Source organism: Drosophila guanche, unplaced genomic scaffold, assembly GCF_900245975.1.
Source record: "Drosophila guanche unplaced genomic scaffold, DGUA_6, whole genome shotgun sequence".
NCBI classification, from domain to species: Eukaryota; Metazoa; Arthropoda; class Insecta; order Diptera; family Drosophilidae; genus Drosophila; species Drosophila guanche.
The window spans coordinates 7,946,942-7,974,136 of NW_022995746.1; the positions used below are offsets into that span (position 1 = coordinate 7,946,942).

The 27,195-nt window shown below is 46.7% G+C and overlaps 6 protein-coding genes across 6 annotated transcripts; 4 read left to right on the forward strand and 2 right to left on the reverse strand.

Moving 5' to 3' along the window:
• The first annotated feature begins 2,973 nt into the window (after nt 1–2,973).
• On the forward strand, nt 2,974–4,246 carry LOC117581903 (procardosin-B-like). Its single transcript, XM_034269371.1, has one exon. The coding sequence runs from the start codon at nt 3,012–3,014 to the stop codon at nt 4,233–4,235; it is 1,224 nt and encodes a 407-aa protein (XP_034125262.1). The 5' UTR covers nt 2,974–3,011; the 3' UTR covers nt 4,236–4,246.
• A 592-nt stretch (nt 4,247–4,838) lies between these two features.
• Nucleotides 4,839–6,168, forward strand: LOC117582168 (lysosomal aspartic protease). Its single transcript, XM_034269768.1, has one exon. It carries the CDS (start codon nt 4,925–4,927, stop codon nt 6,113–6,115), a length of 1,191 nt encoding a protein of 396 aa, XP_034125659.1. The 5' UTR covers nt 4,839–4,924; the 3' UTR covers nt 6,116–6,168.
• An 83-nt stretch (nt 6,169–6,251) lies between these two features.
• LOC117582167 (aspartic proteinase A2) lies at nt 6,252–7,501 on the forward strand. Its single transcript, XM_034269767.1, has one exon. The coding sequence runs from the start codon at nt 6,283–6,285 to the stop codon at nt 7,489–7,491; it is 1,209 nt and encodes a 402-aa protein (XP_034125658.1). The 5' UTR covers nt 6,252–6,282; the 3' UTR covers nt 7,492–7,501.
• Nucleotides 7,502–8,303: 802 nt separating this feature from the next.
• Nucleotides 8,304–9,513, forward strand: LOC117582149 (cathepsin D). Its single transcript, XM_034269733.1, has one exon. It carries the CDS (start codon nt 8,319–8,321, stop codon nt 9,486–9,488), a length of 1,170 nt encoding a protein of 389 aa, XP_034125624.1. The 5' UTR covers nt 8,304–8,318; the 3' UTR covers nt 9,489–9,513.
• A 405-nt stretch (nt 9,514–9,918) lies between these two features.
• On the reverse strand, nt 9,919–11,297 carry LOC117582147 (general transcriptional corepressor CYC8). Its single transcript, XM_034269732.1, has 2 exons — nt 11,200–11,297; nt 9,919–11,135 (listed from the first exon to the last, which is right to left on the reverse strand). The coding sequence occupies exons 1-2, from the start codon at nt 11,270–11,272 to the stop codon at nt 10,021–10,023; spliced, it is 1,188 nt and encodes a 395-aa protein (XP_034125623.1). The 5' UTR covers nt 11,273–11,297; the 3' UTR covers nt 9,919–10,020.
• A 1,030-nt stretch (nt 11,298–12,327) lies between these two features.
• LOC117582150 (secretion-regulating guanine nucleotide exchange factor) lies at nt 12,328–13,814 on the reverse strand. Its single transcript, XM_034269734.1, has 4 exons — nt 13,741–13,814; nt 13,381–13,632; nt 12,552–13,324; nt 12,328–12,472 (listed from the first exon to the last, which is right to left on the reverse strand). Exons 1-4 carry the CDS (start codon nt 13,756–13,758, stop codon nt 12,376–12,378), a joined length of 1,140 nt encoding a protein of 379 aa, XP_034125625.1. The 5' UTR covers nt 13,759–13,814; the 3' UTR covers nt 12,328–12,375.
• Between the last annotated feature and the right edge of the window lie 13,381 nt (nt 13,815–27,195).

Consider the following 27,195-nt stretch of genomic DNA (forward strand, 5'->3'; position numbering starts at 1 on the left):
GGGATTTGTTTAGCAGTAAGCGGAAATAGTTGTAGTGGGTCTTTGTGTGTGTGTGTCTGGTAGCATGTTGTTGAAGTTCATATATGCAGGATAAACTGTTCAGCCAACTGACGTGCACACAGCCCAGAGCGAGTCCAGCCGGAGGTTGGAGGAGGGTTGCCCAGACAGGCTCAGTCTGCCATAAAAGCAAATAACTGTCCTCCGTCCTGTGTGTTGTGTTGTGTTGTGTGTTGTGTGTTGTGTTGTGTGTGTGGGGTATATGTTTTAGTTAACTGAACTATAGCTGTCTGTGTCTAGCAGTGTCTGCTGTGGCATGTGGTGTGCTCTGTGTGCCGTGTGTGTGGTGTTCTCCCCATCTAATATGTTTGTCCATCAATTGTCCTGTCCAAAAACTGAACTTTAGTGCAAACATGCTGAAAATCTAAATCCGTCTTCGACGCTGACTTCTGTTCCCCGCCCAGACATCAGCTGACTGGAAAGTCAAGTCAACGTTTCAGTTAATAAATATCTCTTTCTTTTTTTTCTATCGACTTCAAATGTAAATATGCACATAAAAATTGTGAGAATTTTGCACATATATTTTTGTGAATCATTTCTGTGTTATGGGCACCGCAGCTGTTGCATTTTCAGCACTCGATTTTATTTGCTTTTGTTTTCTTTGGGCCTGGATTGCTCGACAAATATTGTGCATAAACACGAATAGAAACACAAATTGGTTGGTCAACTTTAGAGGTGGGCTCTGGAGTGGCAAATTCAGAGATTTTTCGGTTAACTTTTGGGCATTTCTATAGGTAATTACATCAATATTTATTCCAAACATTCAGGGTCTCAAGACTAGGCTTAGAAATATTTTCTTGGCTACCAAATGCATCTAAAATGTTTGCCACATCACGTGCCACGTCTAAGGGTGCAAATAGATAAAAGAGGCCGTAAAAAAGACTGCGACAAAGCTGCCACCAGCTGTCCCAAAGCAATCTTAATATTTGATGCCGAAACACGCATCCAGCAGGCAGCTGTGAGCCCGATTTTGAGCCGCCCAACCAGGCCCCCCATATGCGAGTGTAAAAAATGGCCAAAACTTTTAAATAAACGCCCAAGCATTAGCAGTAATTTAATGCATTTTTAACCGAATGAAATGCATAAATTTGATATGCTAAATTAAGTCAACAAAAAGGACAAGTGGAGGTCCGAACTTTTGAGTGGATTGTGCGCTGCCGCATACGAAAACAGCTTTGAACGATGGACTAGAGTCCTAGAGTGGTTTGGATGAGTCTGGTATGATTGCTTGCCCCATGATTGCGCCACAACTGACAGACTCCAAAATGCCAGAAACAATTTAATGCTCCATTGATAACCTCACATGTGTGGCCCCTGTGCCTGACAGCCAGAGACTTATCTGGTAGGTTTTTCCCTGCCTTTACTTTTTCTTTTCTTTTCTTTTCTTTCATTTCTTTTCACTTTTTCTCTTGCCCCCGAACATGTCAAGGCAAGAAAGGAGAAATACAGGCGAAAAGCGCTGCGATAAACATATGAAAAATGCACATGCGGTGAGAGCCAAGTTCAATTCCAGAGGCCAAAAGTTTACGCCACTTAATAGAACTTGACGCAAATTCAATTACAGCATTGGACCCCACACCCACACACACACACACTACACACACACACACAGGCCTGTACTTGGTGCAGAAAAACTTACAAAGAAATTTTGCAGTCAAGTTTGCCCCCCGAAACCGTAACCAAAGGAGAACCGCTCCTGGCGGCTATTTTTATAGGGTATTTGTGGGGTATATTGGCACTTTTTACCAGTGAAATTTGTCTCTTGAATTTCTAAACCATTTCCGCACAACTTTCAGCGAATTATTTGTCACGCATTTGCCATCTAAAATAATTGAGGGTATCCCTCAGTCGTACCCCCTTCCATGTTGCTCTTGCTGTATTTTTTCCCGGCCTTGTCTGTAAATGTTGTCACAGCCAGCGGCGGCCTTGCCTCTGAGATATGGTTGTGGGGGCTTGTATCTGGCATTGGGCGCAACTTCAATTGGAATTGAAGTTTTTCTTAGCTTGCGGGCAGACTCTTCTTCGTCTTCGTCTTCGACTTTCCCTTACCCCTTCCCCGTGAAGCTTCACTGTACTGCAATTAGCAAATAAAACTTGGCATATTTTCGGTGCGGCTAAATGAGGCGTGCGGTCGGTATTGGGCATAGGGTGGCCCAGAAACTTTTGCAATCACTTTCGTTTGCATTCCTCAACAAAAAATGGAATCGAACCCGCCCCCTGGCTTAGGTCACACAACCAAAAAGGGTTTTGGGCAGAGTTTTAGGGGGATTTTATGGAGGGAATTGAAGTTTTCTTTGCTGGTTGAGGGAGAAGTAAGTTGGTGGCTGTCATTTAGTTGGATTTAGTTGAATTAACTACTGGCGGGAGATTCCATTGAGAAACTTATCCACTTCAATTCAGATTTCTGCCTCCTAACTTCATTGCCGCCGCCGCATTTAAATTTCAAATATTAAGCTCACTGGCGCCACTTGCCAGCGCTGTCGGATTTTGGAACTACTTGAGTGTTCCCAGTGCGCAGTTTTGGGAACAGTCCACTGCTGGTGACAACTGCAGCCGCCAGAGCGCGCGCTTGCTCTGATCCAGTGCTACCCCTAAGCGCGATAGATGACGCCACGAAAAGCACAGCTGGTACCACCTTAGCCCGATAGCGAAGAATCAACCAAGAAGCAAAAATAAACGAATTTAGTTTAGGATAATTGACTGATACGTTGGTCGCTAAGTAGTTTTAGTTTACAAATTTGTGTTCTAATTGGTTGACGTTACCTTTTCAACGCTCTGACAATTTCCGGCCACGTGACATGGCCTTATCCTGTCAGCACACCACAACCCCTAAATACCTCAGGGTATTGCCCGATACCAACGGAATTCGTTGACAGGTCTCGTTCTGGCCCTATAAATACGTGACCCCTCGAACGACTTAGAGCCAGAGCAGTTGCCGCCGCTGCCCGAGTATTATGCAGTTCGGACTACTGGGGTTGAGCTTCGTGCTGCTAGCGTTGCTGCTGGCCAGCGCTGAAGCGAGAAGATCGCGCCGAAAGGGAATCCACCGGGTGGAGCTCCAACGAGACACGGATCAGCGGAAGATCCTGCGGAATTTGGGGCAGCAAAGTAGAGTCATCGGCAGCAAACTGGGACTCGTGACGACGACAGCTGAGGTGACTTCAGCAAAATCAGGTGTACCCACGGAGACGCTCACAAACTTCTTCAATACGGAATACTACGGGAAAGTCTCCATTGGTGGACAGTCCTTCGGGGTGCTGTTCGACACGGCATCGGCTAATCTCTGGGTGCCATCGGTGAAGTGCACTCAGCAGGTGTGCCGGCAGCATCAGCGTTACAATTCGAGTCGCTCCAAGACGTACGTGGCCAATGGCAGCGCCTTTGAGATCCAATACGCCACCCGGGAGGAGGCTGTCATACTGCAGGGATTTCTCTCCACGGATAAGCTGAAGATTGCTGGTTTGTCCATCCAAAATCAAACCTTTGCCGAGATCACCTCAATGCCGGAGAGCGTCTTCAATCGTTCCAACTTTGATGGCATTTTCGGGCTGGGTTTTCGCAGCATTTCCATCGGAGACGTCAATCCACCGCTGTTTAATCTCTACGAACAGGGACTCATCGATGAGCCCTTGTTCTCGCTGATACTCAACCGGAATGCCTCGGAACCGAGCAATGGAGGGAAGCTGCTGCTCGGAGGCAGCGATCCAACGCTCTACAGCGGCTGCCTCACCTACGTGCCGCTCTCGAATGTCGGCTACTGGCAGATCACCCTCGCCAGCATCAGCCTGGACTCCCAGTCCGAGTTGTGTGCCAATTGTGAGGCCATCATCGATGCGGGCACCTCGCTGATTGTGGTTCCATCTGCCACGCTGGCGACCATCAATCGGAGATTTGGCATCACGGCAGCGGACAAGCGGGATGGCGTGTACACCATCTCCTGCGATAAGGTCTCCTCCCTGCCGGACTTGACTTTCAATATTGGAAGAAGAGACTTCAGCCTGCCCGCCAGCAGTTACATTCTGAATTATAGTGGCACCTGTGTCTCGGGCTTCATAAGTCTGCCGGATGGCGGCAATGATTTGGCCAATCTCTGGGTGCTGGGCGATGTCTTTTTGGGTCCATTCTACATCGAGTTTGATATGGAATATAAGCGGATTGCCATTGCGCCAAAGTTGTGAATTGAACTTGAAACTAATACAAATATATATTATTATTTTTGGTTGCTTTTACACCTGGATTTGCTTTGATTTACTCAACAATTTGGCACAAATTTGATTGGGAAATAGGGAAAATATTACTATTATATTTTTGCAACTTATTCTGACTTTGATTTGATATTTATTGGTGCTTTGGAGGAAGTTTCCGTATTGTAATTATTATTATTCTGCAGCTAATTCCCATTTCCATTTCCATTTCCATTATTCTACATTTTTCTTGTTGACCTTCTCAGAGTTCGCGGTCAATCAGTCCACCGATTCAACTTTTACTTAAAGATAAGATAAGACTCGATTTTTGTTTTGTTTACCACAAGATACCACAAGTCCGCAAATGTGCAATTAATTTCCACAATTTTTGTATACAAAATCCCGCGACATTAATGGAAAGTTCCTTAAGTCAGTCTGCAGTTGATTGTTTTTTATTTTTGTATACGTGTAAGCCCAAACACAACGATCGATGCGGGACTATCGATCAAGTGAGTTCATTTTTATCAACTGGTGATCCATCGAGCAGCTTTGGGCTTGTCATCGAGCATATAAATGGGAGGTGGCCGTGTGGGGCGCAACAGCAGTCCGGCACCAGACACAAAAAGGGCAACATCGCAAGAAACTTAGGGACAGAATTGAAAGGAGAAGAAGGAGTAGCAAACATGTTCAAGTGGTTTGTGCTGCTGTGCGTCCTGGCACTGGCCAGTGCGGAGCTGCAAAGGATCAAGATACATCGAAGCGAGCACAAGCGGGATCGTCGTCATGTGAAGCAGGAGGTGCGCTCGTTGCGGCACAAGTACCAGCAGCTCATCCAGGACTATGTGATCTACGACAATGGACAGCCGGACTATTACAGCGATTACACCGAGTTCACCACGGAGGAGCTGGGCAACTCCATGAACATGTATTACTATGGACAGATCAGCATTGGCACTCCGCCGCAGTACTTTAATGTGGTGTTCGACACGGGCTCCGCCAATCTGTGGATACCCTCGGCTCAGTGCTTGTCCACGGATGTGGCCTGCCAGCAGCACAATCAATACAACTCCGGTGCCTCGAGCACTTATGTGGCCAACAATCAGAACTTCTCCATTCAGTACGGCACAGGAAGTGTCACTGGATATCTGGCCACGGACACTGTCACCATCAATGGCTTGGCCATTGCCAATCAGACCTTCGGGGAGGCTGTCTCCCAGCCGGGCAACAGCTTCACGGGCGTCGCTTTTGATGGAATTTTGGGCATGGGCTACCTGACCATTGCCGACGATGCTGTCGTGCCACCGTTCTATAACCTTTACGAACAGGGACTGATCGATGCGCCCACTTTTGGCTTCTATTTGGCCAGGAATGGCACCTCCGAGGAGGGTGGCCAGCTGGTGCTCGGTGGCGTTGATGTCTCCCTGATGTCTGCCGATCTCACCTACGTGCCCGTGTCCCAGGAGGGCTACTGGCAGTTCTCCGTGGACAACATCAGCTGGAATGGCTACTTGTTGTGTGAAGGCTGCCAGGCCATTGCCGACACGGGCACCTCCCTGATCGCCTGTCCCTCGGTTGTCTACCCGCAGATCAATCAGCTCATTGGAGCCGTTCTCACCGATGGCAGCTACTACATTCCCTGCGACACATTGAACTCTCTGCCCGTGTTGAGTTTCATCATTGGTGGCACGACCTTCGAGCTGCCCGCCTCGGTGTACATTCAGGTCTTCCAGGAGGAGGGTAACACCTCCTGCATGTCCACCTTCACGGACATTGGCACCGAGTTCTGGATCCTGGGCGACGTCTTCCTGGGACAGTACTACACGCAGTTTGATTTTGGCGAGAATCGCGTGGGTTTCGCTCCTTTGAGCAATTAAGTTTCTGCAGCGAAAAAGTGTAATAAATAAATGTGCAATGAATCGAAGCAACATTCTTCCCTTTATCACGCGTGAAATTCTTGGCCAAGTGGTGTGAGCTGGGGCATGGCTTGAGCTGCTATAAATACGTGACTCGAGCAGGGTCTCACATTGAGTCGTGTGCCGCGATGGAGCTAAAGTGGAACTGCTGTGGATTGATGCTACTTTTGGCACTCTGCGCGGCTCAAGTGGAGTGTCGCAAACACCTGAAGGTGGGCAGACGTCAGAATCCTCAATCGAGCCATCACAATGTGCGGAATGAACTGAAATCACTGGCGATAAAGCATAAAATGAATGGAACTACATCGGAAACAGTGAAAACGAAGAACTCCGCCTCGAGCGGCGCTAGTTTGGGCAATGCCTTCAACACGGAATACTATCTGCCAGTGACAATTGGCACTCCACCGCAGAAGTTCAACCTGCTAATCGACACCGGCTCCTCGAATCTCTGGGTGCCCTCCAGCAAGTGTGCGGCCACAGTCAAGTCCTGCGTGAGCCACAACCAGTACGACTCAGAGTCCTCCAGTTCCTATGTGGCCAATGGCACCGCTTTCACCATCGAATACGCCTCCAACTCTCAAGGTGGCGTGGCGCTCTCGGGCTTCCTCTCGCAGGACACCGTCACCATAGCGGATTTTGCCATACAGAATCAAGTCTTTGCAGAGATCACCGACGAACCAGAGGCCTCGTTTCTGTCCTCTCCCTTTGATGGAATGTTTGGACTGGGCTACGGCAGCATATCCATCGGTGGGGTTACTCCGCCATTTTACAACCTGGTGGCCCAGGGGCTGATCAAGCATCCCGTCTTCTCCATCTATCTGAACAGGAACGGAACAAGTGCCACGGATGGGGGAGAGCTCATCCTCGGAGGCATCGATTCAACACTCTTCACTGGCTGTCTCACCTATGTGCCTGTCTCCCAGCAAGGCTACTGGCAGTTCGTCATGTCCAGCGCGTTGCTGGCTGGGCACAATTTTTGCACGAAATGTCAGGCCATACTCGATGTGGGCACCTCCCTCATTGTGGCTCCAGCTGCCGCGGTAGCAAAGATCAACCAAATATTAAACGTTCTCAATCCGACAGACACGAGTGGCGTCTTCCTCGTGAACTGCTCAACGATTTCCAGCCTGCCAACGATGGTTTTTACAATTGCACGAAACGAGTTCCCGTTGCAGCCATCGGATTATGTACTGCAATACGGGGAGAAGTGCGTCTCGAGCTTCACCAGCCTCGCGGGCAGTGACTTGTGGATACTCGGCGAGGTGTTTATGGGCGCCTATTACACGGTGTATGATTTGGGCTACAATCAAATTGGAATGGCCAAAGCACTGCATTAAGTGGGCTTACGAATGTATTTTGCTGTATAACTTTATGAATGTACACAAACATATTTAAATATATATTCGTTCTGATATTACGAATATTTTTCATGTAAACACTTTTCGTTTCAAATGTATGCAGCTGCGAATGCCAAAGAGAAAGTACGTAGAACGACGATCAAGTCAAGAATAACTGTAAGGGCTGACGCACCAAATTGCCAGTGCAGTGCAGAGCAAAGCTTAAAAGAGAGCGAGAGTGAGCGTAAAAAGGAGAGCGATGAAGGCAGAGACGCAGCAGTGGGCAGAAGCTACGCTGCGCACGAACGATAGAAGGAGCGCGAGAGCATAGCTTCGACGCTGAAACTGCAGCCTTCTGGTACGAAACGAAGAAGGTGGGTGGGATAGAGAGACGAAAGAACTACCGCCGCCGTGCGTAAGCTTAAGCAGGTAGCAAATTGAATGTACAGTGGGCCGTGCAAGTATAAAACTATAAAATAGGAAGGCTTTACTTTAGGCTGCACCAGTGGTCATGGGCAAGCCTCACAATGCTATTGGGACTATGCTTTTAATTCATATAAAAGGTTATGTATTACATATGTAATACATAACTATGTATTTTGACATACTAGACACTCCCACCTTCTGGCAATTGTGTTCCTCGATAACTATTCGCGTATTCCCCAATAAATCACATTGTCACACACATTGTTAGGCGTGTTTTCGGCACATGCCCGCCCTTACGTGTCAATGTTACATGAAATGTTTTTGGGTTGTCCCGATAAAGCCTCTGTCGAAAGCTGCTATAAGTACCGCAACGCAGACTGTCGGCTAAGCACAGTTTCAATATGAATCCACGTGCAGTTATCCTGCTCCTCTGTGCGTTTGGCTGTGTCAGCGACGCATTTCACCGCATTGCAATGCAGCGACACAGGCAGCGAAAGCTCCCACACGCCAGACATCTGTGGGCAAGCCGAAAGCACATACGGCGAAAGTTCGGAGTGACAGCAGCAGCAGCGCCCCAGAGCGGCGGCAGCAGCACCAACAGCGCACCTTCAGAGGCCATCGAACCACTTTTCAATGCGTATGAAACTCAGTTCTACGGACCTTGCCTGGTGGGCAATCAACCCTTCACCTTGCAGTTCGACACGGGCTCCTCGGATCTGTGGATTCCAAATGCAAACTGCACCACCTGCGCCAAGACCTGCGACAATTCTGTGTTCCAAGCAGCCAAATCAAAGTCTTTTGTGGCCAATGGAACCGCGTTTAAGATCACATATGGCATAGGCGAAGTGAGTGGCGTGCTAGCGACGGATACGGTGTCCATTGGGCAGATCTCCATCAAGAACCAGGGCTTCGGGCTGGTCAGCCAAACGGACACTTGCAGCAGCTTCGATGGGGTCCTTGGCCTAGCATATCCCGCAGTTGCGTTGACTCGGCAAAAGCCTCCATTCTATCAGATGATTGAACAGAAATTGGTCGATCAGCCGATCTTCTCGTTCCACCTGAAGAGCAACACCACCGATGGTGGTTCGCTGATCTTGGGTGGCTCCAATTCGAGTTTGTACCACGGCTCCTTGACCCACGTGAACGTCACAGAACAGAAATTGTGGAAATTTACAATGGACTACATAGGGTTCCCTTCTCGGAAATGTCGTCGCTGTAACGGTTGCAATGCCATCATGGATTCGGGCACTTCCCTCTTAGTGGGTCCCACTGAGGACATCACACAGCTGAACAGAAAAATCGGCGCCAAATACAACACCACCAACGGCCTCTGGGAGGTGCAGTGTGCGCGAATCAAATATCTCCCCGTGCTGGAGCTCGGAATCGCTGGCAAAAAGTTCCATGTGAGGCCACAGGAATATATCATTGCCTATGAGGATAATGTCTGCATCACGGGCTTCATGGACTTGGCGGGCATCAATTTCTGGATCATCGGAGATGTTTTCTTCAGGGAACATTATTTGTTGTTTGATGTGGAACAAAATAGGATTGGCATAGCAGTAGCCAAGTAGAAAGTGGTCCTTAATGTGGAAATTACTATAAATATTTGTATATTGTTTGGTTGCTTTGTTGTCTCTCCCTGCATAGAGAATCTTTTAGCCATCATTTGATCATAGAAATTACCTTTATTTGTACTTCCCTTATACATTAATTTACTTTTAAAAGTCGTAAAATTTGTTGTATTTACAATCGTTTAAAAAATATATTTCAATAACATTATTGAGAGTGTAGTTTCTGTTGTTTGTCTTTACAATTTTGTTACATTTTGTATTGAGAAAATCGGTATCGGGGTGCAAAATGTTTATAGAAAACTATTGAAATTATAGCAATGGAATTGCTGAATTGGAACTATTGTATCAAATGTAAAAAAACCGAAATTAACGATAAAAAGGTTGTACGGTTGTGATTATTGTTTGTTAGAATCTATTAATAAAGGCTGCCTTTTAGTCTGAAAGTTGGTTGTATTCTACATTCGAGGTTTGGTATAAAATATTTCTGAAGTACTTGCAAATTTTGTTGTGTGCCAAGAAAATCGTCTCCCGCTTAGTTGCGGCCAGCACCCGAGGAATGATCTTTGGGCGGTGTGCAATGTGCCCCGTTTCCATTATTCCCATAGATGCCACGTGCTGGCAGCTGTTGTTGCTGTTGGCACAGCCTTTGCATTTGCATTTGACGCAAGTTCACCTGCGTCTGCAGCTCGAGATTGGCATACATAACGGCGGCAGTAGCGAGTGCAGGGTTGGACACCTGTTGCTGCTGCTGTTGCTGCTGCTGCTGCTGCTGTTGCTGCTGCTGGAGCAGCTGATTGGCCTGTAGCTGCCGTTGCTGCCGTTGACGGAATTGATTGGCCGCCTGCTGCTGCTGCTGCTGCTGCTGCTGCTGAGCCCGAAGTTGCTGTTGAGCCCGAAGTTGCTGCTGAGCCTGGAGCTGCTGCTGAGCTTGGAGCTGCTGCTGAGCTTGGAGCTGCTGCTGAGCCTGAAGCTGCTGCTGAGCCTGAAGCTGCTGCTGAGCCTGAAGCTGCGAGGCATTCGGAAATAACATTCCAGTGTCGATGGGAGTTCCACCGCCAGCCAGAGCTGTTAACTCGGCTATGGCTCTAGCAATGATCTCTGGCGAAATTTGATGTGGGGGCTGCTGCTGAGGCATTGGCGGTGCTGGGTTTGACATCTGCGGATTCGCATTCGGCAGTGGCAATGGAAAGCCGCCTATGCCGGAGGAGGTGGATCCCTGAGCAGAACTTACCCCCGAGTAGCCTTGCCCGCCGGTTCCTCCAGCCACTGCCGCAACCTGATTGCCTTGGTAGACTGCCGAGGCGGGATTGGACTTTGGCTCGAACCCCGGCGGAGGTTTTGCGGGCTGCTCATTCGGGTTCTTGGGAAAGTCCATGAAACTATCGCCATATAGCGAATAATTCTCGGCTGCCTTGAAGTACTCCTCGGAGTTACTTTCCGGATCCTTGCTGTTGTCTGCATAGAGAGAACGCTCCACTTCGCGTATAAATTTCGAGGCAGAAGCAAGCATAGCCTTGACATCGGCGCTCATTAGAGGTTCACTCACGATATCGGGCAGGGGCTTCTCCGGTGGCTCCCAGATGCCAGCGGTGCCGTCCTGGACAGTTGGCTGCCAGATGCGCTTGCTGGCCTCATTCGCAATGTTTGCTATGTAAGCGGTTGAGCCGTGGATTACTATTATTATTTATCAGTTAATAAACAAACTACTTACACTCAGTGGCAGCGATCACATCCCTGGTGTCGTCATCCTCCGAATAATTGCGATTTAAGACGTTGTCCGACATCTTTTTAGTGGAATTTTATCAAAACCTAAACGAAGAATATTTTTCGGGAATTACTATAATTTTATGAAAGCAAAAGACCCCCGCTGCTGTTCGTCGTCTCAAGCTAACTGATCGGAGAACCTGCGCTGCTGTTTGTCTGACTGGCAAAACTTTTCAATGGAAGTAGAAGTAATTCGATGCCAGCATTCGGCATTTGTTTACAGTAAATGTCTATGGAGATCAGTTACACACATAAACATTTGATTTGTAGGAAAAATCAACGCGTGTTAGTGTCTACACACATACAGCCACAGTCGTTGAAGTTTCGCCGAATTTTGCGTGTATTTGTTTGCTGGCCGAACATTTCCCCTTCGGGCAGTGCTGCCCAGTCAGAGGACCACACGAATGCAGACACGCGTGTGAGCTGCCTGTGCGTGTATTGGTGAACGAACGCTGGGCAGCACTGATTGCTTTTCATGTGTTGGTGACCGAAAAGACGCCGCCGACAATTGTCCGCAGATGGCTTGAAATGTGACTGACTTATGCAGGTTAATTTTCACATTTATGAATATTTCTGTGCGCTTTGAAAGTGTTCCCATGGCACTTTGATGAGTCCCCAATTGAGCTTTGCTGATTATCTCCTTGCACTTCTTGTTCTCTACGAAATATCCCCAAATTGATCCACACATTCCCCCCATCGATACCCCCACACGCACATTTTTGAATAAAATATGGAGTTTTTTGTGGCTTGCAATATTTACCTTTTTTTTTGTAGAAGAAAACTTTATTTATTTAAAAACAATGCACTTTATTGGCATTAAACAAAATACAATTTCGCGGGTGTTCGAATAAGATTTCTGGACGTTCACGTTCTGAATTTCTAAACTGAAACTAAAGCTGTGCCGGCCGCCGCAGTACTGCAGTGTGACCAGCTCGTGCTGGTGCTATGTTAGAGTGCGACTTCGATGTAAATGTTAACTGAACATGTTGCAGGCAGCTCTGTTAAGTTTGATTTGTTCGACTTTGTGCAATATTACTATTTTATTTGACAATACAGTTACAAACACGATTAAAGCAATAGCTGGCAGGCATTTTCAACATTTGTACAACATTTAATTATAAAATTAGTTAACAGACGACTCGCAAATGGCATAACAGAAGCCAGAGCCAGCTCCAGCCAACTTCACGGGGCCCGGCAATTCCACCAGCGTAGGGTTGCAACTGCAATTAAATTTAAAACAAAGAAACAAACAAATTTTGATTATATATCAATCATTAGCTCCAGTTTCCAGCTACTCACACATTCTCTGTGCTGTTGTTGCCACAATTTCCGTGCTCGTTCCAGCCCCAGGTGTACACCTCACCCGCTGTGGTACGCAGCAGTCCATGCTCTGCACCCATGTGCACTCGCGCAGGCGTCTGACCCTCTGGCAGCTGAAGACTCAATGGCTTGGGCACAGCCTGCTGCTCACTGATCGAACCCGTGCCCAGCTGTCCGTAGCAGTTGCGACCCCACATGAGGATCTCGTTGTTTCGCAGCACAGCCGCATTGTGTGTCCAGCCGACGGCCAGCTGGCGCACATCCGCCTCGAAGAGAAACGCATTGGACTGTCCGAACTTGTTGTCGCCCAGGGACAGTATGCGCTTGGTGCTGCCGCCCTCTTGGCTGAGGTCCACGCACTTGAGCAGCATGTGATGCTGGCCACTGGACATGGCAACGATGCGCAGCTCCTTCGGATTGTGCACCTGGACCTTCATTGTGTTGCAGCGATGCAGCGTGGTGGCCGTAATGTCCAGCTCGATGGGCGGCGGGTCCATGACGCGCAGTCGCCCAAACACATAGATCTTGTGGTCTTGCGTGAGCACGGCACAGTGACGCAACCCAAAGCTGATGGCCACAGCGGGCTCCTCCTTGGGCAGACGCACGGGCAGGGGCCGACGCACGGCCATGAAGCCACGCTGACAAATGCCCAGCTGCTGGAAGGCATTGGAGCCCCAGACAAATAGTCGCTTGGTCAGCGTTATGCCGCCAGAGATGTCCCAGCCGCAGCTGACTGTTTCAATGGGAACTTCCTGGAAGATAAAGAAGATAAAACTGGACCTCTGATGGCTGCAATCCTTTGTCCCACCTCAAAGTACTCTGTGGGAATCATTCGAAACTCATTGTGGCACTCCTCCATCGAATCCAGACCCAGCTGCCCGCGATTATTCCAGCCGCAGGCATGCACCCGTCCATTTGTGTCCAGGATGAGGACATGCCCACCGCCGCCGCGTATGCAGCGCACGAGTTGGGGGGCAAATGAGTGTCGGGTGAGGCGCTGCGGTGTCATGCACAACTCCGATTCAAAGCCAAGGCCGAGCTGGCCGTGAGAGTTGGCACCCTGCAAAAGCACACAAAAAAACGGTAGAGGAAATCACTCATTAATTTGCATTTCAAATCGCAGTCACGACGATGTCTCTTTCGGCGTCTCCGCCTTGGCGTGTCTTACCCAGGCAAAGACCTCCATTGTGGTGGCCACCAGTTGCTCGCCGCCTCGCGCTGCACTTCCGGTTGCTGTTTCACGCTCTGTCGTTGACGCTGATTTAATACGCCGCAGTCACGCCAAAAATGTTGTCGGGGGCTCCTCCACTGCACTGCTGCTACGTTCTGGCCAGCGCTGGGACTTGCTTGTCGTCCGGACGCGTTGTTCTGCCTGTGGCTGCTCATGTAAAAGTGAAATAACTTTGATATTGTTGGGGGTTTTTATAATATTTTGGACTTTCGCAGGTGTGCGCACACGGCAAAAAGGAGTTGGAGGGTTTGTTTTGATCTTTCGCACGCGTGTGTGCATTGGTGTGATAAGATATACCGGCTGACCCTTAAAAATATACCTAATATGGCATCTTATTTATAGAATATACCGTAAATATACCGATGATAGTCATATTCCTCGATTTTGATATTCTGTTTAATGTTACTAGCTGGTAAAGACTCACAAAGCTTTAAAATTCTAATTTTATACGATTGATTAATCAATTCTCCATAAGTAAGATTCTTTTTAAAGGCTTGTTTTTATTACTCTGCTGAGAAAACAAAATTCCAACGAAAAAGGTCAACAAAAAATGAGATCATGATCACTTGCGGCTTTTCAACCGGTAGTTTGGATACTTAATTTTTTTGGTTTAACAAAATGCTTTTAAACATTACTTCTCGGTGTATATAATCTGACGAGCTATTGCATTGATTGCAGCCTGAGATTTCAAACCTCAGGTTCTATAATATCCGTTTCCTCAAGGGCAGCAGAATGCCTACACCGCAGTTGGTATTTGGTTGCATTTATTGGTATTTTTTGCCTGGAGCTGCACGTTCACTTTGCAGACAGCCTCTGACAGCATAATCATCTACATAACATAGCTGTTAACAACAGACAACTGTTGCTGCTGTACGGCTTCGCGCCACTGTAAACATTTGAATTGAGATCTGATTCAAATGTTATCTTTGCACAACGACCCCCAAAACGCCTAATAACTCTTTGGCAAAGGGTAACAACTCAGTTGATTTAAATGTATGGGAAAAGCGATTATGTAATTCAATGGTTACGCCCCACAAGCACGTGAATTGCATGTAAATAAATTGTAATTAAAAGCCAAGCGAAAGTTCAGGGCGAAGGTTGGCGTTTCCTGCTGTATTAATTAAGTTTTAATTGTCAAACGGGCCAGCCAGCTGGCCAGTTAGCCACAAAGTTAGCCCACAGTGGAACCAGCTGCTGGCGAGCTCCTCTAAGAGGAGGACTCCGTCAGATTTACAGGGCAGCTGGCTGTTAATTACTATAAAATCATGGCGCAAAAGCGCAACTTTGCTAACAGCAGGACATTAGAAAGGCTCCATGTGCGGCTAGCATGCAACGGGGAAACTCCCCGCTCCACATGAAGAATGCACTACGGAGCTCCCTCCACATTTGCAATGCAAAACAGGCAGCAGGCAAGGCAAGGCAAGGCAAGGCGGTGGCTCGCACTCGCCCCTAAACGCCACAAACGAAAACTGATGATTTTCACTTGATACACGAAACCGTGGCAAAGGCAAGGCATGCCACAAAAGACGGCAGCGCCACATGCAATCGAAGGCAGTCGGAGGCGACTCTTGTCCGCATGGAAATCTCACTCGAATGGGAATTGGAATTGGAATCGCAGTCAATTAAATTTCAAAGCGAATTAACATGTTCCCGCATACATGGCAATCACATTTGAATATGGAAATCAATGAAGGGGGGCCAACCTGATTGGTTAGTCCCCCCACAGGGGGATCAAGGATTTCTGGCGCTGTAATTTGATTCCAGGGTACTGCGCAGTCGTTTGGCTTTGTTTCGCTTTCGGCTCACTTTTTGTGTGTGTCCGGTAGGAATTGTTATGCCCTGTGCTTGGCGCGCATATGATCTAGGGTTATTGCGGCTGCTTTCCTGTGGTCACCTTGCAAAAATATGACGCAGGAACCCGAAACGTAAAGGCAAGTGCAGAAATGTATATGAAAAGTGTACTGTGGCAGCATGTACCTGTGTAAAAGTTACATAATTCAGCGTTGTAAAATTGCACAATAGTTTTCAATTTGAAACTATAAAAGCCCGCACTAAAAACGCAATAATGAGGCGTTATGTGGCAGGATTTCAAATCTTAACATTTGGCGCTAATTTATCAGCTGCTAATTAACAGCATTCTGTTAACAGCCTATCGATATTTTAATTACAGTGCAGTGTTGTTAAATAGCTGCAGCTGTTGGCGCCAAAATGTTAACTTCAAATATGGAATTTCCTCTCTGTAACCCATATCAGTACTTTTCTTCCTCGTCAGCCCATGATAAATGTATTCCAAAATGTATTCTATGCTTTCTTACAATCTACCACTTGCATTGGTGTGTGTGCTTGTGTGTTTCCAACTCCCCGTGGCGTAATTTAAGCGCTGGGGGCCACGTGACTCCATTTTCTGCATGTTTTTTTGGCGCCTTCTTTACGAGCTTTTGTCTGTTGGTTGTCACATTCTTTCTCGTTTTTTGTGGCCGCTGCGTGTTGACTCGGTTTTGAGTCACTTTTCTGCTGTTGTTGCTGTTCTCCTTTGTTCTGCCAGCTAAAAGAGACATTTGGTTGCAGCTATTTTCGAAATTAAATCTAATTTCATGTGCAAATTGTGTTGTGTCGCTGCTGCTGTTCGTCGCTTTGTTATTAGTCGCTGGAGCTATTCCGGCACGTTTTCCCAACAGCAAGTCCTTCCAGTTTCCACCCCTGTTAACAGTTAACGAGTAAATGGCTTACGCTGCCCTTCTCCCTTTCCGCCCTTTACCATTTTTGCGGTTTCATTTTCATTGCAAGTTGCATTTTGTTTGTTTTCCTTGCCCTGTTTGGTTGTCCTTCTCTGCGGTTAGCACTTGCTGGGGGCAAGGACAACGCCAAGCGTGTGATAAGCCAGAGTGGCGAGTGGCACTTGCAATTATACCTTTGCCTTTTAATGTCATTGGTGGGCAAAAGCGATTATCGGAAATAAAGGCACAGGCACAGGCTCCTGTGCTCTGCTTTTGTGTCTATATCCCGGCAGGCAGCGCCTGGAAAATCTGCGCAAATTAAGCTGCACGGTGAGCATCCCAATCACCTTTTGTTGCCCCGCCTGAACTCAACCATCAGCAGGACAAAAGTCATGCCCAACCACTAATCAGGACTGCGGTTGCCGCTGTTGTCCAGGATCCGCTCCACCCAAAAATATCCTCCCCAACTGACAACGGCATTTCTGTGGAACTGCAACTGGCAAATATGTCTGGCTGCGCCCGCTCTATGCCTGTCATATTATGAAAATGGAATATTTTGCTGGTGTGGCTGACACTTTAAATGAAATTTGAAAAGCTCTCTGGAACCGCCCACCCTCCTGCCCCCTGCTCGTTGGCGTAATTGCTCAATCAAAAAACGTGTGCAATTCCATGGGGTAAATCAACCCAACTGACGCCGGCAAACAGAATGGGGATAACAGAGGATCAAAAGTCGAAGGTGCGGCTACACTTAGATGGGCACAAAGAGAGTTCATTTGGGAGGAGTTTAGACTGTTGTCCCGGTTTCGATAGCCTTAATTTATATTACAATTTCTGTGGCTCCTTCAGATAAGTATTTATTATCCTCCAGCCCAAAGTACCTCCTCACTTGCCTCACTCAACCAACAGCACCACAAAGTCCAAGTACCCGCTGCGGAAATGTTAAAATACAAATAAATTTTATACTTAAACTTTGATACAAAAGATGGTGGCTTCTGGGGTTGTTAGAGCTGATATAGAGGGGGTGTCGAGGTGCGGGTCCAACGGAAGTGTTTGGTGGTTTTTGCGGAGAAAATAGAGAAGCGGCAGCCAGTGTGGGAGATGGAAGGAAAAAACCAGTGCCAGAGGTGAAAGGAGTCAGTGCTGGAGATGGTGCAGAGCGGTAGCAGGCGAATGAAAGTGATTGCCACAAGCAACAGCCAAAGACAACAATGCCAAAGTTTGGCTGTGCCAAGGAGTTGCCTCGAAACGGTGGGGGGTGGAAGCAAGATCTCGGTGATGGTGAAAATCGCTGGCAACAGGGGCGGAGGTGCAGAAGCTGAAGAGCGGCAAGCGGCAAGCGGCAAGCGGAAACGGAAGCGCATTGAGCAAAGTTGCATTTGTTGGCTTTTGTTTCGAAATTTCTGCTGCTCCTCCTACACCACCGCCAGGCAGCCGGCAAAGCAATTTAAGTTAAACAACCGCTCAACATCTACACCCCCGCTCTCCCTTTGCCACTTGCCACTTTCCACTTGCCACTGTCCTGTGCTGTGGCACTTCTTCCTTCCTCCCCTTAGCACAATGTAAATTTCAAATATTTTTCAAAATCCTTCGTTGCGCTTGGATTTGACGGCAAAGCCCTTTTCAAAAATTGTTTTTCTCCCCGATTGACTTAAAGTTTGGCTGCTTGCAGGAAAGTTGGTAATATTTTTGGAAGGGAAATTGCAGTTGGAAAATGATTTCGATACACAAAGAAGGGAAATATTGGTTGCAAAATGAAGTTAAAAGTAGGACACAATTATTATGAATAGATGCAAATTTTAGTTAAGTTTGGCACGAAACGGTGGCATACATTTACGAAGTTGCAGTTGTCCACTGAAAGGCAGTGGAACTGTTAATTAACTGTTAAGCCGCTGTTCTAAGTTGATGAGCGAAAAGAAATAGGCAAAAACAAGACAACAAACAACAAAGACAACAAAAACAAATTCAAGCTCAGGCGGGCCGAATTGCCCGTGCACTAATGCAAGCGAGAGCGCAAGCGAGAGAGCGACGGATTGAGAGCGCGACAGATCGAGAGAGCGAGAGCGAAAGCGAAGGCGAAGAAAAGCCGCGAGAGAACGACTGCATGGCCGTGCCTGAGCGTATGTTTGTATATGTATGTATGTACGTACATATGTACAGTAAACTGGTACAGTGGGCAGTGTAAACAGCAAACCAAAAATGTTTTTACTTTACCGCTGCACTGCACCATCTATGAATCACGTTACCAAGCACTCGCGTACACCTCTGAGAGCTGACCATGAGCTGACATTTATCTTTGTTTATGTCACGTGCTCCGTGGCCAGCAATCCGATTCATCGATTGATTAAATATTAAATATTCAATTTCAATTTAGAGCCAAGCACAGAAGCAGCCAAACCCACCTCAGCCACAGCCACAGCAGACAAAGTCAAGCAGCAACTTGGCTCAAGTTTTGTTCGATAATTGAGGCGGGAATCCCCTTTGGGTTCGGTTCCCTTTGGTTCGGGTTGCTCTCTGGCTCTGTCTAGATAATTATTATGTAAATTGCTTAAAAATTCACCGCAAGTATATACCCAAAGGATTCACTTAGCTGCGGCAGCAGCAGGAGTTTCAGCTTCAGCTTTGGTTCCTTCACTTCTAAAATCTCCTCTCTCCTCGCTGGCCCAGACCTCGTCTCGCCGGCATCCTCGCTGCATTAAGCTTGATTGCATTAAGTTTGCTTTCGTCCTGCCAGAAGGTGGCAAAGAGCCGAACTCTTCGTATCGTTTGGGTTGCTGCTGGTCCTGTGGTGCTGCAGTCCCTGTAGTCCCTGTAGCCCCGTGCCCAATTTCATTGCGCTTTAATCTATGCACTTTGAATTTCTTAGCGTGCATTCCGTATTAGCCAAATTTTCGCATGCTCTCCCTCTCTCTCTCTCTCTCTGTCTCGGTTTTTATTTTACCAAAGTCGAAGCAAAGCAGCCTCAACAGTGGTCAAAAATTGGAGTTATTGCTAGGGTAGTTTTGGGTGTCAAATGGGAGTTACTTTAGGGCTACTTACGGGAATTTTTGTATATTAAAAGTTGTATTTTTAAGCTGTTTTAATTTATTATTTATCTTATGTACCTTCTGTTAATATTAATCACCTAAATTCCCCCTTGCACCCACTGTAAATTTGTCGGAAATGTGTGAATATTCTGCCTTGTTGCGCTTGACAGGATATTGATGACCTGCACCTTCAGTCTGCACCCAACCAAGACGTAGACATCCCCAAGCCCCGTCTCCAGCCCCAAATCTCTGTCTCGCTGGCTGCAAAAGCAATTTAATCTTTGGAGATTTCAACACATTTGGCAACTTGTGCATACGAGCCACTTCCGTTTCCTATTCGAGCTGCTTCCGGCTCTCATTGTTGGCACATATTATCTTTGCTGTTGTATTTGTGGCCAACTAATAATTAATTTGTGTGCATTAGCCGATACCTTGCCCAATATTTCATTGAATTTCCATGAACATTTAATGGCTTTACAATGTGCCAACGTTGAGTGACCCTTGATGTGCCAAGAAGTTGAAGTCTTAGATTTGGAAAGAGCAATTGAAGTGGCTCAAATCTAGGGATCTACTTTGGTTCTAGTCTCTTGTTAAGCCCTTGAAATAAACTTCAATTACCCAAATGGGTAGGCAGGAGCCTCAAACTGTATTTGTGTGTTGAATCCGTGAATATATTCCTCAATTTGGCGTCGAGTGCCGCAGCGCAGTTTATGCAAATGAGGCGCTGCCGCTGCCACTGCTGCTCCTGCGGTGCGCTGTCCGAGCAGCAATGTAGCCTGTCTCCCTGTCTCTGCATTGTGCTTGTCTTTGCTTAAATTGCCATCAGCGGCTGCCTTCTGTGCCACGCCTTTCTGGCTGAGCCTGGACCAAGTCCGAGGCTCGAGCGACGACTGGCACTGGTCTACTTTCATGCCCAATGGGCAACTAATTATTTGTTAACATAACACGAGTGGCAATTTAAATGCAATTAGAAGCAGGCATGGGTTTGCTCTTATGCCTCATTCCGGATGAACACTGGCTCCTTCTCGGACTCGCCTCATTAGTGGTCGGTTCGAGGTCCTTCGATTGAGTGCACATTTCAATTGGCAATTTAAATCGCATCAATGGGGGACCGCAGTTACTGAGCATTTTAGATTTATGAGAGCTTATGCTTAGTGTAAAATTAAACGATGGTAAAGGAAGTTCTACATGGGGAATTCATTTATCTTTTCAGCTGTTCAAAGTCGTAACTCCACGGAAGAAAAGCCTTGGCCAATACCCTTCCTCTGAGGCATACAAACTGATATTCAAAACCACTTTAAAAATGTTCAACATTTTTCCACCTGGAACTCCCCTCAATGGCTATCCAACTGAATTCATACTTTCCGTATGCCAAAAGCCAATGCCAAAGTGGAAATTTAATTACAAAGCTAAAAATAATGCCCACAAACCTGCAAAGACTTCAACCATTTTTGTGCAAATCCCCACATCAAAAGCACTTAATTTCCATCTTTGCATTGTTCAAAAATCTATTTAAAGAAGTTCTTGGAACCCAAAATTGCATTGCGTCTCGTCTTGACCAAATGCGATTACATGGGCCACAACACGAAAAGTCCAGACTTTTGAGGGCCACAACAGACAGGACAGACACAGACACAGACACAGAGACACAGCTGAGATGAGACGAACAGATGGGCGTCCTTGCTGGACCAGAGATCAAGCTGGTAAATCTGCAACTGCTCTGCTCTGCTCTGCCCTGGCCATCACTCGGTCATCAGGTACGAGGGTATTTGTTGAGCAGATTACACAAATGAAAACTGCAGCAAGGAACTTTACATGCATGATGACAGCAGGGAATGCTGGGGAATAATTGGAATGTACGTACGAGTAGATATGCAGAAAAACATTGCCAAAAGAGGAGGCAGAAATAATAAAAGGGCCATAGTTGGGATTTGTTTTTGCTACTTGGGTGTGTCCTTGGTAATTTTGGGTAAATGTTTTCAAGATTTCCACAAGAGAGCAACAAAGTTGTAGGAGTTTTGTTAAGATTTAGGGACGTCAGGATTTAAGGAGAAGCTTAGAAAATATTTATGGATGTATGGGAATATTAAACACCTTTGAGAGCCTCAAACTTTGTCGAAAAATATGAAAAATGAGTTAAATATGCACTTGAATGTTTCCTAAATCGCTCATTAAATGTTCCAAAATGTTTTCAAATGACTTTTGGAAATCTCAAATGTTAACTTTTGTTCCGCAAAAGAGCATCTCAAAGTCGTCAGTGCACTCCAATAACTGCTCCAAATTGTAATGCAACTAAGCTTCCACTTTGCCCCACAAAAAATACAAAATAAAACTGGAAAAAGTGAACAAAAAAAAAGGTAACATAAGCTGGACAAATATGTGAGCTCCGGAGCTGAGGAATCCGGATGAAATGCATGCAAATGAGCTGAGTAATGAGGAGTCGTTGCAGCAGTGTGGCTGTGGCCGTGTGTCGAGTCTGCCCGCTGGACAACCCTTTTGTGGCACTAATTTCCTGAGCAGGCCAGCCAGCACTCGGGTAGAACATGGCCCAAAGTGTCAGTAAGTCAACAAGAATGCACTCTGACACCGCCCAAAGGAGAGTAGAAGGAGTAGCAGTTGGACAGACTGTTGGATGGTTGGATGGATGGATGGATGGGTGCCAGAGGGCGAAGGCAATGTCCGGCTGCTCTGCTCGACCCTACGTTCAAGTCCACTCGACACTTTGAATGTCATTAAATCGTCCGTCCGGCGTGTCAGTCTGCAACTTGGATCTGCTTCTGCTGCTGCTGCTGCTCCACCTCCTCTGGCCGGACACTCAGTCAATGTCTCACTAACAATCGTCAACAGGCTCAAGCAGCGTAAGGCAACAATCATTGTGGCTGTCCTTGTTCATGTTGCTGCTGTTGCTCTTGTCACCCTTTCATTGTACCAAGCGAACGCCCACCCCAGGCTTGCCTTTGTTTGGCCTGAACGTTGAATGCATTTTGGGGCAAAAACGTTTGTCAATTTTACGCTTGTCGACTTTGTGAACTGTCCTCTTGGTCCTCTCGCTGTAAAACTCGTCCTGCGTGTTGTAATTGTCCTAAGCTGGACACAGGCGCTGAGGTGAAATATGCGAGAAAATCGCTGCGAAACGGGTGACCCCGACACGGTAGTTTGGCTATGACAAATGGCACAGGAAAATGATTGCTAAAAAAGTTATCTGGGCACACTGGGGAGAGGGTTGAGTGCAAGAGCCACAAAAGGTTTTGCTTCTTTTTGGGAGGTGAAAGATTGCTGAGGTTTGAGGTGGTGACCCCGAGGACTTAGGTGGAGTGAAAGTTGAGTGGAAAATGCAGTTTGGAAAGGATTTTAAAGGCAATTATGGCTCTAACATTTATCAAGAAACAGGATGCTCTATTCAAGCGCAAAACCAACTGCAGAAAGGTGACCCCGACGCGCACTTCCTACTCATAACTTTCCCCTTCCTGGCCCATGTTTTCGCTTCGTGAAGGTTAGCCTGGAAAACTGTCAGCTCAGTGCAGGGCTGACCTCAAGGCTGGCTTAAAGTGTCGCGGAAATAAAGAAATGGTCGCGTACATCCGTCCACCTGGTGACCCCGATTGGATGCTTGGGTCTCAGCTGACAAATATCCCTAATCGCCATAGTTTGTGTGGCGGCCAATGCCGCTGGCTAAGTGCAAAATGTAGCCCCAGAGACGACAGCAACATTTAGAAGCTTATTAAATTGCCATTACCTAAGCCGGACATCATCATCAGCGGCGGCGGCGGCGGCGCCCAAGGGCTGTGCATACGAAAGGCCCGGCATTTGCCACTCAAGCGGGGGCTTAGCGGCGATGATGACAACAGCTTGACGGCAGGCAGGAAGCAGGCAGCAGGCAGCAGGCAGCAGGTCCATTAGGGAGCAGGCACAGCGGCAGGTCCTTGCAGCAAGCAGAGCTGAGGTGAGGATGGGATACCTGACGAGCTTAGCAGCGACAACAAGCACGCACAGGCCACACGTGGGGATTTACGAGCGGGCGAACGAGCCAAAAGGTAGCGTGGAACTAAATAAATCCTCACAAAATATTTAACATTTAAATGGCCAAAAATTAACTGAAGCTGGCAGCAGCCACGTGGTTGGAGGTGAGATGAGAACTTACGAGTAAATGCGAAATAATCCACACAAAAGCCGAAACGACAGCCAGCCGCATAGAGGGAGAGAGAGGGAATGTGCAGCAAAAGTCGGAGCTGGCGACAACAAAAGCCAGGACTCTTGAATGGCTCGTGATAGGTGGTGGTGGATAGGTAGGACCCTGCTCTGCCCCACTCAAAATACGACAAAGAGTCCGAAATATATATGGACTAAAGGGCCAAAGCCTTAATCAGCTTTAAATGGCAAAGAGATTTCTGCTTCTGCTTCTGCTTCTGCTTCTGCTTCACCCAAAGCCGCATTCAGACGGCAAATATCAAGTGCAGTCATCATCATCGTCATCAACGAGCAGGCGACAGGACGGGACAGGACAGGACAGGACAGGACAGCATAGAAGAGGACAAGGACGAGGCCAAAACTGCATTAAGTTGCCCCCTGCTTAGAATAGAGCAGCTTCGAAGTCTCAAACTTGACAAAATGCAGTGGAAGAAAATAAATAAAAAATTATGAAAATTAGCGAAAAAATATTTAAAAATATTCAAAAATAAAAGAAGAACCAAAAGAATTATTGTAGAGGCTTAAACATATTAAAAGACTTTCCAGACCTCTTCTAGCTTCTTGCTCTAATTTATCTGCCAGTGTATTCCTTCCAGCGTCCTTGGCTCCGAAACACAACATCGTTATTATCGCACTGAGCGCTGTAAAGTACCGAATAATCTACAGGATAATGAGCATGAATGAACGTGAACGTTTTTTCTTTTTTCTTCCTTTTTATATATATTTTTTGTACAACTTTTGAATGGATATAGCGACTACTGAATGCTGAATAGCAGTAGCACAGAGAGAGCGCTTGATGGAGAGTCTGAAATGAGGAAAAAGAGGACAGAGACAGGGACAGGGACAGGGACAGGGACAGACGCTGCCCTCGAGTGCACTCGAACTAAAGCAAGAAAAATCTGTCGAGTGCTAGCTGCCTGAATGCTTGTTTAGAACAAGTGGAAATAAAAGTATAATAATAATCGACAAGAGGAGCAAACAAAAAATACCCGTAAGCGATAGCAAATTTCAACGAATAGACAAGACAAATTTGGTGCAAAAAAGGTGCTGAAGGAAGTTAATGAAAGGCAACAAAAGGAGGAGCAGGAATTAAATGGATGCAACTGCTTTCTATAGGAATGATCTGTGCTTTGAATGTGCTTTAAACTATTAAAAGATCTTTAATACATGAAGTCCCATAATGATTCAACTCTCTTGACTCCCGCCTCAAAGATCACTCCCAAAAATATATTCACAGAAACTCCATAAATTTGAAGGTGCATCAGCAACCATATCGGGCCATCTCTTCGTTTTAATTAAGTCTGAAATTCAAGCAGAAATTTCAGTAAAATACATCAAACAGAGAGCTGTGAGAGCTGTGAACTTGCACACACATGACCCACCTGATTCCAGCTGCTCGCCCTCTCTCTCTCTCTCTCAGTGATTTACTTCATTGAAAGGACTGCCCCGAAGCCAGTTAGTTGTGCATCTGCCTGTGCCTGAGTGCATCCATAGATATTACATTTAATTTTACATTTTACATGGCATATTTATGGAGCAGTCCACGGGGAGACACCAAAAAAAGAACACACAGAGAACGCCAATACAAATGGCAACTTTTTGTGCCATTTTGTCAAGGTTTTCTGCAGTTGTTTTTATTTATTTTGTGTGAGCAGCAAACCAGAATGGGAGTTCATTAGTTTTTTTTTTACTTTACGAGTGAATATGTGTGTGTTGCTGTGTGACCAGAAGCATCAAAGCATCGTTCCGGGCCATCAGTGGCAGCCCATTACTCCCCAGCTTTTGTGGATGCTGCTCCATCTGCTTGCCACATGCAACTATAATGGGAGCAGACTGGTGCTGCTGCTGCTTCTCGCTTTTGTAATGAAAAGTTGTGGCAACTTGTTGTGTGCCATGATTTGAACAATTTCCATTCCCATTGCCACTTCCTCATGCTGTGCACTTTTAAAGTTTCCTCCAGCCATCCACCCCACTCCACTCCACTCCACTTCACTTTACTCAATGCCTTCTGATGGAAAAGTTATGCATGTAGTGTGGATGTTAGAGGTGGCAGATATTCCAGATATGTGCTTTGGGTGTGTGTGTTTGTTTTAAAGTAGAAAAAGTGACCAAAAGTAAAAATCTTTTTCGTTAATTAAGGCAAGTGCAATTGGAATGCAAAAAAGCTACTGTGTGAAAGAAAAACTCAATGTACCTTTTGATTTATTTCGCCTGAGATTCAGAGTCTTATTAATTGAATGCATTTTGGCACCTTACCTGGGGGAAATAAATGCTCCACAAAATAAGCATATTGACAAAGATAAATGCGACACACGCACGTGGCATGCATATATAGCATGTGTGTGAGTGAAATGTAAAATCCAAAAATAAAGCGCATCCGACACCTCCTAAGTGTCTTTGCATGTTGCTTAATCATTTTCATTTTATATTTACCACTCAAGAAGGCAGCTAAAGCTAACACATGTAGTTAAGGTAAGTACTGCGGAGGATCCGTGTGACTGACATACGCACTGGGTGTAACAACATACGCCAGATGTACGGGAATCAATAACTAATGCGATTGTGACAACATTCACGCAGCGCCAAGGGAGCTTTTGCTGACTTGCCAACTTGGGAGAGACACTGTTACTTTTACGCAAGAGAGCGGAGTGGGATGTGAAGAAAGCGGTGTGAGAAGGGAGCGTAGCGCCGTGAGCAGAGAGAGAGAGAGAGCGACAGCGGAGTGAGCAGGGGAGTAAGTAAGCGTGGAGAGAGAAGAAGTGAGCATGCAAACAGCGACGACGGGGTAGAGGGGGAGACAGTGTCGTGAGCGGGGAGAGCGTAACGGGACTACAATGAGAATGAGATGCTCGAGAAACTGCTTACAGCTCACTGCACAACACTTGGCAGACAGCTCCTTCAGTATCCCCCCGCTGGAGTTGTTTCACTTTGTTTTCAATGGCAAAACTTTTGCCAATTCTCAATTCTTTCTGCCTGGAGATGACAGAACCGTTCTGCGGTTCCCTAACCCTAACCCTCTAAAAACTTCAAAAATAAAGTCACTCTGCAAGTGAGGCTGGGCAGCAGTGGGTGCTGAGTAAACTAGAACTTCAAACTACTTAATCCACCCACCCATCTGTACCAAGCCAGCATTAACTTATCCACAAAACAGATGTCTCGAATCCCCAAACAGGAATATCGCATCATAAATATGAATCTACCGCAGTGCATCATTGAGTAAATTGTTGGAGCAACAGCAGTCCCTTGAAAACTACCGCAACATGCATGCGACTCAATGACACACCTCGCCCCTCGGCCACACACCTCACACCCCTCGGCACACGCTCACTCCATCGTCTGCGACAGTTGAAGACATCAATTTACTTTTATTTCCCAGCGTGTTCGCGACGATGTTTTGGGGTCTTTTGCGGCGTATAAAAGGGTTCCACCAAAGCGAAAGAGGAGTAAATAGTAGCGGACTAGTT

Coding starts and splice junctions, on each gene's coding strand:
- LOC117581903 (XM_034269371.1), top strand. CDS start 3,012: ATGCAGTTCGGACTACTGGGGTTGAGCTTCGTGCTGCTAGCGTTGCTG.
- LOC117582168 (XM_034269768.1), top strand. CDS start 4,925: ATGTTCAAGTGGTTTGTGCTGCTGTGCGTCCTGGCACTGGCCAGTGCG.
- LOC117582147 (XM_034269732.1), bottom strand. CDS start 11,272: ATGTCGGACAACGTCTTAAATCGCAATTATTCGGAGGATGACGACACC. Junction 11,136..11,199: donor TGTGATCGCTGCCACTGAGT/GTAAGTAGTTTG, acceptor CCGCTTACATAG/CAAACATTGCGAATGAGGCC.
- LOC117582167 (XM_034269767.1), top strand. CDS start 6,283: ATGGAGCTAAAGTGGAACTGCTGTGGATTGATGCTACTTTTGGCACTC.
- LOC117582150 (XM_034269734.1), bottom strand. Junction 13,325..13,380: donor TTCCCACAGAGTACTTTGAG/GTGGGACAAAGG, acceptor TTTATCTTCCAG/GAAGTTCCCATTGAAACAGT. Junction 12,473..12,551: donor AACAACAGCACAGAGAATGT/GTGAGTAGCTGG, acceptor ATTTAATTGCAG/TTGCAACCCTACGCTGGTGG.
- LOC117582149 (XM_034269733.1), top strand. CDS start 8,319: ATGAATCCACGTGCAGTTATCCTGCTCCTCTGTGCGTTTGGCTGTGTC.